Source organism: Heterocephalus glaber, unplaced genomic scaffold (assembly GCF_053883595.1).
Source record: "Heterocephalus glaber isolate CG9 unplaced genomic scaffold, H.glaber_assembly_v1.0 deba00001460, whole genome shotgun sequence".
Taxonomy (NCBI): domain Eukaryota; kingdom Metazoa; phylum Chordata; class Mammalia; order Rodentia; family Bathyergidae; genus Heterocephalus; species Heterocephalus glaber.
The window spans coordinates 10,410,638-10,429,109 of NW_028258307.1; the positions used below are offsets into that span (position 1 = coordinate 10,410,638).

Genomic DNA, 18,472 nt, shown 5'->3' on the forward strand with positions numbered 1-18,472 from the left:
TTAATGCACATCTCTCATCACACTCAGGGTCCTGTAAAATGCTACCCAAGGAATAAAAAGGGAATAAGTGTACTGAAAATAGGGAGAAGGGACAAGAAGTTGCTAAGGCTCCTGGCTCCCTTTGGGCATGTCAACTAGAGCAGGGATTACTAAACTATGATCTTTAGACTTCTGCAAATAAAGCTTTATTGCAACATGACCATGCCAGTTGTTCACACATTGCTTCTAGATGTTTTGCATCTACAATCGTAGGGATGAGAAGCCACATGAGAGGCCATATGGTCTGCACAGCTAAAAATATTATTAGTTGGAGACTGACAAAACAGGTGTTGCCTCCTAAACTAGAGCATCTTCACTTCTGTGTCACCCTGAGTGTCCACTAAGGATTTTACTGAAAGATAGTAACTGCCTTCCACAGGCTCACTGCCCAGCCAAGTGAGAAGACTGATGGTTCTTCACCTTCTCTAGTCTCTTGTATCTCTGTATAAAATGTCCCCTTTTAACAAAATCTGCCTCCCAATTCCAACTGACAATCCTACATATCCTTCCAGACTTCAAACACTGCTTCCTGAAAGTCTTCCTGCACTTCATGTTGTTCAGGCTGCCCGGTACGCCTCAACCCTGTCAATTCTGAGGCCAGTACCACCACAGGAGCCTGCTGCAGACTTTCAACGAAGGTCTGGCTTTTTCAAATAAATTTAATCAATGTCATCCAGTCAAAACACAGCCAAATAGTTGTACAAGAGCTTCTCCACCTTGTCACTGCTGACCTTTAGGGTGTTCTGTGGTTTGGATGTTTGCCACCATCTCCGACCTCTCTTTACTAGATGTTAATTAGCAACCACTCCCCATCAAGAGCAGGGATGTGACAAAACAAAACGTCTCTAGTCACTGTAAAATGTCCCCTACAGGGCAAAATTGCCTCCAGTGAGATCCATTCCCTTCAGTAACTGTACTGCATGATTTAAAATCCAACACTTTTTATCAATTTATCTCCAAAAGCGTATTTTACAAAATTCTTCTCTAGCAAACCATAAAAATAATCTGTTAAATAATTATATCTGAAAGGATTACCATGGTTTTTTCTCTTCCCTCAGCTAGTTTCCTCTTTTTATGAATGTGTTTATTACGATCAATTTCCACATCACCATACACATTTGATATATCTTCAAGGAGGACCAGCGGAACTTGGTTTGGAGCATTAGGTCCTATGGATGGGCAGAAAACACCAACATTAGAAATACAGAAAGAAAAATACTTAGTATCAGCAAGAAGTTTGCTCAACTGTCACATGACAATAAAGCCCATCAAAACTATGTTCAGTGTGATCCCAATTAGGTAAACAAACAAGTACACATCTACAGCGGAAAAGACTCCACAGATATGCACCAAACTGTTAATAGACCTTCTCTCTCAGTGGTGAAAACAAACATATTGGTTCTCATGCATCTGCTATTTTTTTTTAATGACCACAAAATCATAAATTGTCATAAAAAGACTATAAAATTACATGTATGTTATGGCTAGAAATACCAAATATCGGGCTGGGGATTTAGCTCAGTGGTTTTCGCTGCTTGCTGTGCAAGCACAAGGACCCGAGTTCGATCCCTAGTACCAAAAATAAATAAATACCAAATATAACCTAAATATATGAAAAATTATAAGACAATACACAAAAATGAAAGGATTGTGGATTTCACCCTCTTACTTGCTTTTGAGACTTCTTAGGATATACATTCACATTATATATATACATTATATGTTACATGACATAATACTGTATTTTACTTAAACCTTTCCCTGTTATCACGTCTTTGTAAAAATATACTTCAAAAATTTTTTATGTTTTTTTCGAATAGTGACATTCAGTATCTGCATTCAGTTTCACAGTACAGAGTAGCTTTTGATATGGGAATTTTAATGCAAATGTTCTTACATAAAAACTACGGAGTTCAGCCAAACTAAATCATCACCTACAAAGCAGAGTGCTGGCAGCAATGGTGAGAACACTTCTGTCCTCCCCACTATCCCACTGAATCTGGATTCCTAAGAGCTGCAAACCAACCTTGGAAGAGAGGCGGCTGTATGCTGTTGACATACTGGAATGCATTCTTAAAGAAGACCAACATAGTGGAATAAACCACTTGGTTTTTATATTTTGCATGCGCTTCATTATCAAAGTTGTTCATGTATCTGCAGAGATCCTTCATCCTGTGTAATATATCACTATAGCTTCTGCGAGAGAAAGGAGGACACAACTTATTTAAACGTCTGGGCCTGTCAGCAAAAGCTCTAAAGAAAAGCTCTGATACAGTCTCTACGTTTACCAAATGCAGCTCTAAGTATTTATGCCTTTTGGAAATTAAATTCTAAAAAATCATTTTAATTGCACAAATTTATGTATTACAATGTGGTAATTCAATATACATGTACAGTGTTCCATGATCGAATCAGGGCAGTTAAAATTTCCATCTCCTTAAATATTTTTAATCATTTTTTATTAACATGTAATAATTGTACATATTTACAAAGTACACTGTGATATTTCAGTTAAGTCTATATAATACGTACTGATCATATCAGGATACTTAAGTCCATCTCCTTATCAGTATTTCATGTTTGGAGCCTTCAAGCTCCTCTCTCCTAGTTACTCATGAAATAGCTAATGATTTATTGTGGGGCTGGGGCATGGCTCTGAGTAGAACACTTGCCTAGTATGCACAAGGCCCTAGGCCAGATTCCAAGCACCACACACACACAAAAAACTTATTGTGAACGATAGTACCCCACTGTTTTGTACATCAGAACTTATTTCTATCTAACTGTGTTTGGGTGTCTGTTATCTAACCTCCCATTATTTCCCACCCCAACCTTTTCCAGCCTCCAGCAGTCATTATTCTACATTCTAACTTTTTAAAAAAACACTCACATGTAAGAAATAATGTGGAATCTGTCTGAGTGTTAGTATCTGTCTGAGTATCTGAGTGTTAGTATCTGTCTTTCTACTATGAATAGTGCAGCCATAAGCATGGAAATGCAGGTGTCTGATGTGCTGGTATCATCCTCTCTGCCTACACACCCGCCCAGAGGTGGAGACCTGGATCACACAGTGGATGCATTCTTGAGCAACCTCCTTACTGTTTTCCATAGTGGTGGTACTAATTTAAATTCCCAACAAGAATGCAAAAAACTTTCTTTTTCTTTACACCCTCATCAACATTTGTCATTTTCTGTCTTTTTGATATTACTATTCTAACTGAGACGATTACATTGTGGGCTTGACTTGCATTTCCCTAAAGACTAATGAAGTTAAACATTTTAAAATAAATTTTGGCCATTTGAATTTCTTTTGAGAAATTCAAAAAGTTCCCATTCATATTAAAATTATTCTTTTTTGTCTGCATTTGAATGGCAAATTTCTTTTTCTGAATTAGGGCAGTGAAGAGCCCAAGATTCATGAAAGAAACATGTCAAGTAACTTCTCTTTTTTCTGAACTACCAAGCAGAGCTTCAAATTCAGTATCATCTTATGAATTCATGCTTCAGTTAGGAATCTTCTGGTAAAATGAAAATCCACCCTCTTTTGCATAAATATCGTGTCAAAAAATCTGTCCAAAGAGAAATGCACCTAGGATTATACTGGTTTAAAAAAATGTTTTTGCTTTTACAAGGATACTGAAATCATATAATCAAAAGATTTGAAGGCAATTCTAGAAGAAAGGTTATTTATTACCGTCTTCCTTTATCCATCTGCCATTCACATCTCATTCCAACAACGTTCAAAATCTTAAACAACCTCTCCCAAGGGTCCACAATTTGGGATGATTTTTCAGTCAGTCCTTCTATGACATATTTCTGGGAGCTACGTTTGCTGGGTGACATTAAATCAGATGGATCTTGGGCACCTGAGATGTGAGGGAAAAAGTAACCTACATTAACATCACTATTTATTATTTATCTAGTACTGGACAGAGAAAGAAAGCCTCACTCCTCATTCAAAAGAAAGAAGTACAGACCCCAACATATTACTCTTGCGCACTGCATAATTTATAACAATATTTCTATCAATGAAGGACTGCTTATACAATGGTGGTCCCAAAGATTATAAGGAAGCTGAAAATTCCTATTGCCTAGTGAACACAAAGAGCTGAAGAAGAGGCAAGAACAAAGGAACATGCAGCAGTAAAAGAACTCCCAAGAAAATTCACAATGATGGGTTTAGCGTCAGCTTTTGCAATATCCAACAAGCTCCCAAAAGAGTTTGAAAACATTGACCCCAACACCCAAAGGTTTTTATTAATGGAAAGTTCATGGTGCAACTTCTGCTGACAAGCAAATCTATGATAGAAAGAAGTGGGAAAGAGAAAAAAACACTGCGAACTATTTCTGAACAGAGTGACACCTGCTCAGAAGTCTCAGGCAGGTCTCTGTGGAGGATCCCAGAAGGCTTTGTCATCATGAGAGCTGACAGCTCTGTGTATGTCAGTGCCCCTGGAGACTTTCCAATGGGACCAATGTGCAGGTAGAGACAGTGATATTAAGGATCCTGGCCCCATACAGCCAAGGCGAGTGTGTGTACATCTTAAAGATATAAAGAGAATATTTCTGTGTACAATGTATTTATTATTTTAGGCTAAGTGTTAAAGGAGTCAAAAGATAAAAACATTAAAAAGTTTATAAAGTAAAATAGTTACAATAAGTGAAGGTTAATCTATTACTGAAGAAAGAAAAACGTTTTTCTTATAAATGTAGTGTAGCCTAAACTTAGTGTTTACACAGCCCACAGCAGCGTACGGAATGTCCTAGGTTTTCACAGTCACATGTCACTCAGTGACTCACCTGATGCAACTCAAGCTGTGTTCATGTTAAGTACCCTGAACATATTTACTATTTTTTATCTATTTTATAATGTATTTTCACTGTACCTTTTCTGTTTGGGTATGCTAGATACACAGATATTTATCACTGTGTATCACTGCCTACAGTAGTTAGTACAGTAACATACTGTACAGGCCTGTGGCCTTATAGCAATAGGCCATGCCAGGCATCCTAGGTATAGAGCAGGCTACATCATCCAGGAGTGTAAGTATACTCTACAATGTTCACACAACAGAGCTGTCTAACAGTGTACTGCTCAGAATGCACCCCCTCATTAAGCAACATGTGACTATAAACATCAGGCCACTGGACTAAGCAAAAAATGAACTTTAACTGTGTTACCTATGAAGTTTAGTGCACTAAACTGTTCCAAAAGAAAGTCTCATACTGTGACTACAGCATTTTATTTTTTTAGGTAAAATCTTTAAGAAAAACTACAGTATCCACCTGTATGCATCCAAAGGAAAAAAATCAGAATAAGGGATTTCGGAGTTAGCAATTTTACTAAATCCTGTCTAAATAAAATTGCAGGATATTCCCACTTACCTTGATGCTGATTTTCTATTTGAGTAGACCTAGTGACATAGTTGATATAAAATTCAGCTGCTTTGTTCAAGTATTTATATAATAAATTGGCAGGCAATCGAACATCATGGTTGTTAATTATTAGAGGAAGTACATCACAAACTGTTAAAGGGAAAAATAAAAAAAAAGATCAGGTTGTCCACTGTAGGGTTCAGGCAAAAACAAAGTTCATTTCAGAGTTCACTTAATGTAGCATCTAAAATATATTGGGGGGATCCCTTATGTCACATTTATCTAAAGATTGCCATGGAAAGGGATACAAGTGGAAGGTGTCAGTGAGGAAACTCACAAGCAGATTCGTCATCATGGGTAAAGGTCTGGTGCTTACACTGAGTGGTAGTTTCTACCCATATGCTTTCAGAGGTATGAAATATTACAAAATAAAAGTTTACAAGTTATTTAAAATTCTTTCTGAATTGCAAAGATAAACAAAGATTTAAATCTCATAATACAAAGAACTCCTTTTCTTTCCACAAATAACCTTATCTCATCGTATTCTACTTAGCATCAGGAAATAATACAAAATATGATTTTTCTTACCAAATAATTTTCTAAAGCAGTTAACAGGTGACTCTTGCTCTTCAAGAGTTTCAGCTTCTAATAGTACCTCCCCAAGGCCAAACTGTTTCAAGATAAAATAAATCACTTAAATATGTAGTTTAAGATGTCAAAATTATGTAAACAGGGTTCTTCTATTTATCATGCACTTTGTGTAATCAAACTTCTTTGAGAAAAAAAATCCCACTTGAAAGACTAGAAAATGTAACAATGCATCCACAACACAGACCAGAGGGCCAAGTTCACCGAACTGGTCACTATGGTCCAGGTTTATTCTCCTTTGAACTAGCAAAATTAAGATGTTAAAAGAGTTTATACAATTACAGGGAAGTACTGGAACTAGAATTAGAATGATATAAATGGGGAGATTTTCTAAGAAAAGTGGAAACTGACTTATTCTTAGATCAAGATATATGTGAAAGACAAAACTTATCAGTCTCGAAAGTTCCCAGGAGTCACCAGTCATACTGTTTGGGAACAACTGGACAGAAATGCCTGCGTTTCAAGGCCACCTTTCCATCACTTATGCCCTAAGGTAATAAGAGGGTTATTTATCAAACTTCTACCAATACGTTTATATTATCTTCCTTGCAATCACACAGGCATGTTCTGTGGTAGGGGTAGAACAATGCAAAAGATGACATTACGCAGAAGGTAAAGAGTCCGAGTAATGATCAGGAACTATACTGGCTTGAATGGTGTCCCCCAAATTCATATCCACTGAGAACCACAGTCATGTACTACTTAGCAAGGGGGACAGTTATGGAAAATGTGTCTTCAGGTGATTTCATTACTGCATAATCATCACAGTCTACTTACATTAAAATGGCTCTGCTGTCACTAGCTGGTGTAATCTTATGGAGCCACTGTCAAATATACAAGTCTTCCACTGGCCCAAACATCATTATGGGCTACATGATTGTATGTTTTACTTTTACAGAAAATAGTGCCTTGGTAGATATAATTGGTTAAGATGAAGTCATACTGTATTAAGTTGGACTAGAAACCCAACAAGTGGTGTCCTTATGGGAAGGCCATGTAAAGACACAATCCAGGAGAAAGACCAGTGATGACAGAGGCAGTAACTGCAGTGATGTCACTGAGAGAAAAGGAATGAGGGAGACGGCTGACAACTTCCCTACAGGCTTAAGGGGGAACACGGTCCTCCCAACACCTTGCTCTTATGAGAGCTTTTGAATTTGTGAGGCTTGTGAGAGAATTTTTTGATGTTTTACTCTACTCTATGTCTGGCACTTTGTAATGGCAGTCCCTGAAACTAATACAACGAAGTATGAAAAAGGTCACCCAGGGCTAGAAGCCAGAAAGATGGCATGGGAAAGAGTAACCAACAGACTCTGAATGCAAAGAATGGTTTAAATCCTGACTACTGATTGGCTATGAGAAGTTGCTAAAACATTTAAGATGTGGTTTCTTTAGCAAATACCTAGCACTTACCAATGCCTGCCAACAGCACTCAGTGATTACCACAGATATAAGGAAGAATAGAGGAAAATGGGATCCGCAGGGCAGAAGCATATGAATAACCTATCTGTTAAGACCACAAACTGTGGCTCTCATTTAAACTCAATCACAATGTCAAATCAAAGGGGAAAAGGATTTTTATTTTAAACTCTACAGATTGCAAATAAATACTACAGTCAAGAGTTTGGTGCTTATTTCCTTACACCCATTTGACATTTCTCCTGGAGATGTATAATCAATGCTTGATAACAATGCTGTCTTCTTAGCTTTACTGACAAAGAATCTCCTGATGTAAGTTTAATCTAACGCTAGGCTCCTAGGTTCTCGGCTTTAGTATCATATACACCAGAGCTCCTAACCATACTGATGAATCCATTGATAATCAATTTTATTTTCTCTTAAAAGAAGGAATTCTTACCCCATGTTGCACTACTGTTTCAGGGAAGCGCCTCAAAAGTAGGAGTAACATTTCTGATCGTTCCAATGTGTTGAAGCATTGTTCCGTGACCTTTAATAACATTTCACACTGGATCCGGCCAGGAAGAGTTTCAAATAAACCTGTATACAACACATTTCACCTTTAGAAATTCTTTCAGAAAATATTACAGCAAAATGGTTAGGAAGGCATTTTCATGTAAGGAATAGTAAATAATCACTGTGATCAGGTTTCACCTGTAGCCTGGCAGGCTTCTGAATTTCATATTTGGCACAAGATATTTGCTGAGTAATCATAAAACATTTGAAGCCCTTACTGGATCAAGAAGACAGGAAAGATACGTGTGAAGAATCTCAACACTGATTGCTGTAGGTTAAGATAAAGAGCATGCATTTGTTTAAGTTGAAATGAGCTGACTAGCTACTTTCTATTCTACTTGGAATTTGCAATCTTTGATTGCTATAGCAACCAACACAAAAGTTTAAAGAGAAAGGTGACAAATTAGAAAAGTTTCTCTTCTATTTTGTGGAGATCTGGTTTTTCTATAGATGCTTTCTGGCTACTGTAAAATATGTTACTAATATATTCAAGTCCCTGGCCTCACTTATAGGTTCACATCCTTTAAGGAAGTTTACAGGGTTCAAAGCAAATGCTCAAGGGACCAAGTGGACTTTATTACAGACTTCAGTTGCCAAGAACAAAACATACATATGGGTACAAATACCACACACGTGACTTCTTAGTAAAATTTCTGTCTATGATTTGATATTCCAGAAACAGTAATTTATATACAGCTAAGATATTACTCCATTCTTACTTTTTAAAAATTGGGTTTGTTTATCCTGTGAATCGTTCCTTAATGCTGATGTAATAATGCTGATTTCTCTCCATACCACTGGCTGGTCTGGGAAATTCACAAACCTATTTTAAAAATGAAAGTATTAAATTAAAATTCAGACTGTACAGTACTCAAAAAGTGAAGAATATTAGCATTTGAAGGAAAAATTTCTTTATTCTAAGTGAACATTTAGATATGTCAAAATAAATCAAAATAAAAATACAAAAGTAAACACTAATTGACTTAGAAAAATGACAGAACTTATAAAAGTTTCTAAAGGTTTTTATAAGTGAAAACACAAGCAACCCTAATACATAAAGAACTCCTAAAAATCAAGAATGAAACAAACTACCCAAAACAAAAAAATAGACAAATTCAAATCACAGAATACAAATAGCCAACAAGAACAGATGAAATGATACTCATTCGTCATTACTATTTATTTGTAGTATAAATAGTAAAAATTTAAAAATCCAACTAGCAAGATACCATATTTTCTTACATATTGGCAAGAATTAAGGAGACTGATAGACCAGGGACTGGTGATGAATGCTTGGAGTGCCAGCTACTCAGAAGGCTAAGGGAGGAGAATCACTTGAGCCCAAGAGTAAAAGACCACTCGGGGAAACAGAGTGGAAATACATGCTGGGATATTCCTTTTCAGATAATAATTTGATAATGAACAAAAGCGTTTCATATGTGTATCTTTTAACTACAGTATGCCAATATATGTCTTAAAATCTCCTTTCACAGAAAAATACAATATGGGTACATCATTTCAAATAACAACATCATTTTCAAATACTGAACATCATTTCAAATAACTAGAAACTATCTAAATGTCCACCAAAAAATATGTGGTTATGAAATGCTAAAGGCCTGAAAAACCTGGAAAGGGTTCCATGACAATGGGTGAAGAAGCTTCAAAACTGAGTATGCTCTCTCTTTTGTAACCCCTCCCAAAGGCATATTAATCAGTATGATGTGTTAACACTAGTTGAGTTTAGGAATGACTTTCACTTTTTATTTTCAGTTACTTAAATAGCGTTTGAACGTTTGCAATGAGCATGTATTATTGCCAAATAAATTACTAGATAGAAGTTTTAACAATAAAACATAAGGGTAAAGATTTCTCCGCAAAAGGTATGTCAGAAATTAAGGTAAGACCCAGCGTCATCACCGGTCAAGCTCTGGGTACTTGGAGATCGCCCCACTTCCCAGCTTCCGATTCACAGAAACAAAAGCTCCCCCCAGAGACCCAGCGCAGCCAAAGCTGCTGTGCCTCCGGCTCACTCACATGTCGTACAGCAGCCTCCCCGCGGTGGCCGTCCGCTCTGCGTTCCTCTCGATGGTGTACATCTCATACTGCAAAGCACGGCGGAGGGATCAGCGCCCCGCGCCCACCTGCGCGCTCACCTGCAGCCCCGTGCGAAGGCGGGCGCCGAGGACACGGTGTCACGCGGGGGCCCGGGCCCCACTCCGCGCGGCCTGGCCGCAGGGTGAGGAGTGGGACAGGGGCCTCTCCAAAGGCTCGGCTCCCAGAATGGCGTGGGACAGCGTCTCAAAGCAGCAGGCGCTGAACAAACGGCTGCCGCGACGGTGCCGTCTGGGCCAGACCCAGCTACCCAGCCCAGGCCACCCGCCCCGACCTGCGGGGCCCGGCTCGCGGCGGGAGGAAAGGGAGGCGGGGGTGGCCGCGCATCCCAGGAGCTCCCGCCCCCGCCCCGCTGTACGCGGCCCGGACCTCACCTGAATGTTAAAGTCCGCCGGGTACAGGGTGCGGGCCGTGATCAGCCACGCCTTGGCTGCCCACAGGTCCTGGGGCACCAACTCCCGCGCTCGCTGCACCAGGAACTCGCTGTCACCCTGGGCCGACATGGTCCCGGTGCCAGGGACCCGTCACCTATAGTGGCCGGACCTTCCGGCGCCGAGACCAGAGCGCCGGAGCCGCCTCCTTTGCCTGAGCCGGGGCCACTGCGCATGTGCAGCGCCGGCGCGCTGCGCAGGAGTGGACGGGAGGACGTTCCGGTGTTTGTAAGCAGCCGTCTCCTGTCGCCGCTCAGCTAAAGCTAGAAGCGGGCGTCAGCCTGCGGACTCTTGCGGGTCGCCTGGAAACTCAGGAGAAGTGGATTTGGGTCTAGAGGGATCTCGTCAAGTCAGAGAGCATGCGCAGCAGCTCTGTGTTGCCTCACTCGGTGCATCTGCTGAGTTCCTAGCTCACTCTTTGGGGATCGTGGGCGAGGCCGGCGGGCGGGTCGGTGGCCGGCTCTGGGTGTTTGGTGTCCCTGAGTATGGGTTGCGGGGACGAGGCCTGGAGCAAGTTCGAGAGGAGACGCCGAGGCAGGGAGGCGGGAGGAACGGAGCCCTGTGCCCTCGCGGGTGCGAGAGCCGGTCCGGAGCCACCGGTGAACCCTCTCGGCTCGGGGTGCTCAGAGGCACCCGGGGCGGGGTTTCGGGGTGCCCCGCTTAGTCGGGTCTGGTGCATTTTATCCCTTGTGCGTTTTGTGCATGTCTCGCCTTTGTTCACTATTTTCTCCAAAGAGCGTCTATTGAAAAATCATTAATACTATTACTGTTTCTACAATTAGCGTTTGGAGAATATTTTGCTCAGTGCTGAAGGAACTACGAAGGTGACCGAATCACGAGGGTTTATGTTTTGGCCAGCGAAAAAATAACACAATTTAAATTATCGCCTCTAACCAGAATCAATTCACTTTCACTAGGTTTGGTTTCCCTTTTAGAGAAGGAAAAAAAAAGTGTGGGCTCTGTTGAGAAAGTAGTATTCATCTGCTAAATGGGAAGAAATTATCAGAAAGTGAGTCCTGAATTGTCTTAGTTTTTCATCCAAGTTCTATGTTCGGAATTAGCAACTTCTGTTGCTTCCGATTTTCATCTAAAACTAAGAGGACTCGTTAGTTTAAAATATACATACTAAAACATTTAAATAATATGAATATACACTTTACTACTTATGGTACTATGTAAAATATACGTTTAATAATTACAATAATTCATAAATGTCCGATTTTAAAGTTTGAATTAGTGAACATAACTATCAAAGTGCGTACACAAAGGAGCAGATACTATCTAAAGCACTCCATCAACAGCCAAGCTCTTTCATTTTGCTGTTCTTTAAGAGTTAAGGAAACTTGAAAAACCTTCCCCCTTACTGATTGCTTAAAACTTGAATTTGTTTCCTTAGTAAGCCCCCGACTGTTATGCTAAGGTTAGCAAGGTTCGTGCATTACCTCTTTCTGTGCTGTACCTCTTGGGGCATTAGGGCTCCAGAGAACTGTTTCCCTGGGTGCTATTTGTTTTTCCTGGTGGTGCCATGAACAGCCTGATTGTGTGATCGATAGTAGCCAAGACCTACTCAGTGATAGAATATTGTTGGGTTTATAGAGTGGAGGAAGATAGGAAATTTAAATAGAGATCAGAATAATAATTTTTATCTTACAATAAAAGCTTGATCATTTCATTATTTCATGGATTTTAGTATATGAAGTGTTATGTAAGAATTTTTAAATGGCAAAAATGACTGATTTGGTCATTAAATTTTCTGGGTTTTCTCTTGAAATTAAAAGCAAAACCTTGCGTACTTGTTCCTGAATCTTTAGCTCCATAGCACCGAAAATTAAAATTTTAAATTCAGGGGCTGAACTCTGGATGTATTTTAGACACCAACCAGATGAAATTGCCTCTGCCTTTTCACCAGAAAATAAGACAATATTTGCAGCTATTTTCAATCCAGCTTCTTAATTTTGAGCGTTCTCCACCTAAACATGTTGGGCTCACGTAGGCATCTCTGGCAAATGAAGGCACCACACCAAGCCAGTTCACAGCTTTTTGGCTTCTTTGTTGTTTTCTTGAAGCCTCAAGAGAATCTGGTTGCCTCGCTCACTCATAATCTTCTCTCTAAGCTGTAGCCTAGCCTAGCCTCAAGTTCCTGGAACTCAGTTCAGTGATTTGTATTACTCTCTGTGTTGCTTTTTCTCTTCCTTTATGTATTCTGAAAACCCTGTGATTTTTAACATACCCTTTTGACTTTCCTGCCTTCAACTCTCTTATTGGCTCTTTTCAGCAATATCCTTATTTCTCTCCTCCTTAATTTTAGCTTCATAAATCTCTGTTCTCATGACACCAATGTTTTTCTCCTAGTGTAGTTGCCTCCTCCTGGCCTCAGTCTGTTTCTATGCATGTGGCTGTGCTCAGACATTCAGTACCTCCAGAGTTTCTGCTTCTTGTCCTGTCTCTGACCCACATTACCAGCTCTATATCCACCTTAGGGCACATCTTCCTGAATGTTGAGACTGGCTTGAGATAGCAGGTGCTTCAATAAATACACTTTCAGCCACGATTGGGGTGGATGACTTGAGTTGTGCCGGAGGACAACATACAAACACACAAGTTGATGCTGTAATGAATGTCAAGTTTTAGCACCATTTTAGCCTCTCAGCCACTATTTCCAGCCTTTGTCATTTTTTCCAAGTGTTCATATTTTCTTCACCTTGAGCAGATGACCTTGCCTTTTATGGAGAAGACTGAGGCCATCAAGCCTTAAATTCCTTCAGTTTTGGACACCATGCCTCTCTTTGTCTTTTAAAACCATGCATCTGGCCATGTGTGTTGTCAAAATCCTCTGATGCTTTCCCATTATCTGGTATCAGGTTTGTAGCTTTGCCTCATCATTTATTGCCACCCACCTCCTCTTCCCAGAACTTCTTTTAGTTCTTGAATATGGTATGTTCTTTGTCATCTCCACACATTCCTGTATACCACCTCTGCTCTGCCTGGTATTCCCCACTGCCAGCCTCACAGTGCCTTTTGTGGGGTGGAGACAGTACTAGAGATTGAAGCCAGGGCCTTTGCACTGAGCCACATCTCTAGAGGAAGAAGAGAAGAGAGAGGAAAGGAGAGAGAAGAACCAAACAACCATCAGGAGTTAGCGTGCACAATAGCAGCTTTAATCTATTCATGAGAATAGACCTTATCACTTCTTAGAGATACTACTTCTCAACATTGTTGTGTTGGGGATTAAGTTTCCATCATATCACTGAGGTACATGCTCAAACCTCGGCATTTTTTTAGTGGATGCCATAGAGTTTGCAATGGATATCAGTCCACTTTCAGAACAACACCGTATTGCTTCATTAGTAGTGTGAGAACCTTAAAATAACAATTCTAATTCTTCCTCTTGTCTATTGTATCATGACTATCATTCATTTCACTAAGCATTTGTAACATACATATACATGATATATATAAGGATATATAATGAAGTATATCATTGCTAATTTAACTATTATCTATTAGATCAATTAAGAATAAAAATAACCAAAGTTATTTTACCTTCATTTATTCTATCTTCAAAGTTCTTCCTTTGTGTAGGTATGGATTTCTAACCTACAGTATTTTCCTTGTCTTTTATGAACTTCTCAACATTTCTTGTAAGGTCTGTTGGCAACAAATTTCCTCAATTTATGTTTGAGAAAGTCTTTATTTCTCTTTCACTTTTGAAGGGTAATTTCACAGGATATAGAAATCTAGGTTGGTTAATTTTTTCTCAGTGTTTTAAATATTTCATTCAACTCCCTTCTTGCTTGCATAGTTTCTGAAGATAAGTTGAATATAATATTTTTCTCCTCTGTAGGTAAGGTGTTATTTTCCCTTTTTTTAAGTTTTGATTTATCTTTGATTTTATTTTTTATACCTGGCAAATAATATGCCTAGGTATAGGCTTTTTTTCTTTCTGTAATTTATTTTGAGTAATTTAACTTGAGTTTTCTGAGCCACCTGGATCTGTGGTTTGGTATCTCCAATAGGTTAGGGAAATTCTTAGCCATTAGTGTTTCAAATATTTCTTCTATTCCTTCTTATTCTGATATTCCCATTATGCATATGTTACACCTCTTGTATTTGTTTTAAAGAACTTGGATAATCTGTTGTGTTTTTTAGCCTTTGTAACTCTTGGTGTTTCACATTTAGATGTTTGTATTGATATATCCTCAAGGTCAGAGATTTTTTTTTTCTCAGCCATGACCAGTCCACCAATAAGTACATCGATGGCATTTGCTCTTTCTAGTACAGTGGTTTCTTTATTCTAGCATTTCTTTTTAGTTCTTTCTTGGGATTTCCATTTCTGTTTACATTTCCCATGTGTTCTTGCATTTTTCTACTTTATCCATTAGGAAGAGCCTCTAGTATATTAAACATAGTTTTAAATTCTGTGTCTGATAATATCAGTATTCTTGGCATGTCTGGTACTGGAGCTTGCTTTCTCTATTCAAACTTGTGTGTGTGTGTGTGTTTCTTTTAGCATACCTTATAATTTTCCTTTGATAGTTGGACATTGATATACTAGGTAAAGGGAACTGCTATAAAAAGACCATCGGTAATATAGTGGTAGGGTGTAGGGAAGTGGTGGCCAGCCTACAGCACTCATGCCGCAGCAGGCTGTTTTTATCACTGAAAGCTCTAAAAGTTTCACCATCGGTAGTGTAGGGAGAGGGGAAGCATTCTATAGTCTTACAATTAGGTCTCTGTCTGTCAGTGAGTCTGTAACTCTGCAGCATGAACCTCTCAAGTATTTCTCAGTTTTCTCTGTCCTCGGGTTGGACAGGATGCCTAGCATGTGCTGAGATTCAGTATTTTTCTTCTCCCATGTGGAAGACAAGATCTGACTGTGTTGTGTTCTCCCATAGGTCAGTTCAGCTTTGATAAAACCCCAGCAGGTTAAGTTCAGGTTAAATAGTTTCTCCCGTGGATAGACTTTGTTAAATATAACAAAGTGCTTTAGCTTATCCCAAAATAGAAGGTCCATTTTTGGGAAACAACATCAGAAAATTCCCATCAGAAAATGCCCATCAACTGGAGACTGGATAAAGAAAATGTTTTTTTTAATAAAATGGAGTACTACTTAGCCATAAAAAATGAGAAATTAGAGACTTTTATTTATAGCTAAATGGATGCACATTGAGGCAATACTCTTAAGTGAAATAAACAGGACAGACATGTGTAAATACCAAATAGTTTCTCTAGTGTGAGTAATTGAAAGTGTAAATAAGGACTAAAAGATATAATAGATAATGTTAAATAGGAAGAAAAGGGGTAAAGGGGAAGGGGAAGTGGGAGGGGTGGAATTAATATGAGAAAATGGAAACAAAGTCTTTGTAAATAGGGAGGGATTGACGGGATGAAGGGAGGGCAGGGGAAGGGGAAAAATAAGAACCAAGAGAGACTATGTAAAGGTGCAAATTTCCAATGATGAATGTCATTGTATACCTAAAATGTACCAATGATTAAAATGAATAATTGATAATGCAGAATAGGAAGAAAAGGTACAAATGTGTAGGGGAAGTGGGAGGGGTAGAGGAAAGGAAAGAAGGGAAAGGAAAAATTATGAGAAATGGAAAAAAAGGAAACAGTCTTTATAAATAGAGAAGGGTGGAGGGGGTGAAGGTAGGGCAGGGGAATGGGGAAAAAATAAGAACCAAGATACATCATGTAAAGGTACAAGTTCCCAATGAGAAATGTAAATGTGTTGTATACCTAAAATGTACCAATAAAAGAATGTAAGGGAAAAAAGTCAGAAAATTCACAGTAACAAATAAGGAGCCCAGTGTACCTGACCCAGCATATGAAAGTTCCACTATTTTAACCTTACAAGGTAAATAACTGAAATGACCAATCTGCTTTTCACTTCATTTCTGCTTTTTTCAGCCGTTTTCTGCCTATGGAGCCAACTTCCTCTGAATAGCTCATTGGAACACTCATTCTGTCTCATAGAATGAAATGGTACCCAATTCTAGAATCATAAATAAAAGCCAATTAGAACTTTAAACTAAGTGCATTATAATTTTTGAAAAATATCTGTTGAAATCTGCTGGTAGCTGGTGCATCTGGAGGGATATGAAACCTTGGTGGTGTGATCGGCATTGCAACAATGGCTGTTTGCCTCTGAAGTCTGCTTCTCTGGGATCAGAAGCACCAGTAATGAGAACACAGGTCCTTAGCATTTTGAGGTCAAAGTCCTTTTTGCCTACTCTGACTCCTGCAAACCACTTGAGGAACACTGGGACTGCTTGCTAAAGGTGTGTGGGTAGAAGGATTCATAGTTGCTACTGTACTAGTCTGAAATAGATTAAAAGTAACCACAAGTTACTGGCCACTTCCCTTGGAAGCTTCAAACCATCCAATAGACTACAGATTTAAAAATACTTACATCAGACACATTCCACCGGTACAATTGTATGGGTAGAGAGAAAGATTGCTTTCTACTCTGCCATCCCAATCTTATTTAGCCTTACATTCTGTTATGGTTCATTTTACATTCTCAGTGCCAACATTCTAATTTAACATTTATGAAAACTGACTGAAAAGTTGGTATGTGGAGTTTAAAATCATTGAGAGCTATAACTGGAAATTAATTTTTAACAACATTTTAAGGTCTTTTTCAGGTTATTTTCCAGATTGTCCAAGGAGAAAGAAAGCTTGACTGTGTGTGTAAAAAAGACATAAATGTAGCATAGCAGTGGAAAAAGATTGGGTTCCTGAAAAATTATAACTTTGAGGTTATCTTTTCATCATTGAATTGCCACTATTGTGAAGGCAACATAAATTTAGATTTAAAAATCTTTCATCATTGTATGGTGGCATATATTACCAGAAAGAGTGACTAAGTATAGAGTTCTAATAACAAGGAAAAACACAGAATGTTTTTTGGGGTTTTTTTGTGTGTTGAGCTGTCTTTTATGGCTTTATCCTGGTTTTAAATCTATTTGATTTTGGATCATTTATCATCGTCAGGCATTTTAATATAAAAGCTTGTCTTAGTCTCTTGGGTTGCTGTGACAAAATATTCGACACTGGATAATTATAAAGAAAAGAGGTTTATGTGATGCAATATTCTGAAAGTTCAAATGGCACGGCACATGGCATCAATAGCAGAAGCACAAACATGCAAAAAGAGATCACACGGTGCGAGGCAGAGCAAGGTTGAACTCACTTCCAAGCAACCATTCTTGATAGGGAACTAATCGAGCACCATTACTTGATCCATTCCTGAAAGACAGCATTAATCCATTCATGAGGGTCAAGTTCCCATAACTTCATTACCTTCCATGTGCCCCATCTCTTAAGGATTCTACCTCCTTTCAGTATAGTTAGTTGAAGACGAAGTGTGCAACACATGAATCTTTTGGAGACAAACAATAGTGGCTTGATTAGTTTTTTCAAGTAGATGACAATTTCTTTGAGGTCAACTATCATATTTTAATTTAATGCTATATACTATTGGTGACAGTTGTTGTTCAACTAATATTTAACAGTTATCCTGGGTGTAAGAAACCTAACACCTTTCATCTTGTGATTTATCAGGATGGAACTATTTTTATTTTAGAAGATGATACATTTACTGTTAGAGTTCTGATGAGATTGAAAGCAGAAAATCTTCATATAGAAGTTTTTCTGTCCTAGTTATAAGTCAAACCTCTCCCATAATTTTTATTTCTGCTGCATACTATTTGGCACATTAATAATTCATTGGCATCTACATGTGTTGATAACTCAATGTTTTAAATTTTGTTCTAAGTCATTAAGCAAAATAAATGAAACCATTTCAAATTGGAAAAGGGAACTATAATTCAATTTTAACCATGGAACACCTTGTAACAGTTTGATAATCACTGTCATAAATC

The 18,472-nt window shown here is 38.7% G+C and overlaps 1 protein-coding gene across 8 annotated transcripts in view; it reads right to left on the bottom strand.

Moving 5' to 3' along the window:
• Window positions 1-10,757, bottom strand: part of Ints10 (integrator complex subunit 10) — a 29,276-nt gene extending 18,519 nt beyond the window's left edge. For all 8 annotated transcript variants that reach the window (XM_004848253.4, XM_013073448.3, XM_013073449.3 and 5 more), the window contains exons 1-9: window positions 10,527-10,757; window positions 10,075-10,142; window positions 8,757-8,860; window positions 7,922-8,061; window positions 6,004-6,085; window positions 5,425-5,565; window positions 3,734-3,905; window positions 2,066-2,235; window positions 1,075-1,208 (exon numbers count right to left, since the gene is read on the bottom strand). In XM_004848253.4, coding sequence (XP_004848310.1) covers window positions 1,075-1,208; window positions 2,066-2,235; window positions 3,734-3,905; window positions 5,425-5,565; window positions 6,004-6,085; window positions 7,922-8,061; window positions 8,757-8,860; window positions 10,075-10,142; window positions 10,527-10,655 — 1,140 coding nt within the window. In that variant the 5' untranslated portion in view covers window positions 10,656-10,757. The remainder of the gene's footprint in view (window positions 1-1,074; window positions 1,209-2,065; window positions 2,236-3,733; window positions 3,906-5,424; window positions 5,566-6,003; window positions 6,086-7,921; window positions 8,062-8,756; window positions 8,861-10,074; window positions 10,143-10,526) is intronic.
• Window positions 10,758-18,472: the final 7,715 nt, after the last annotated feature.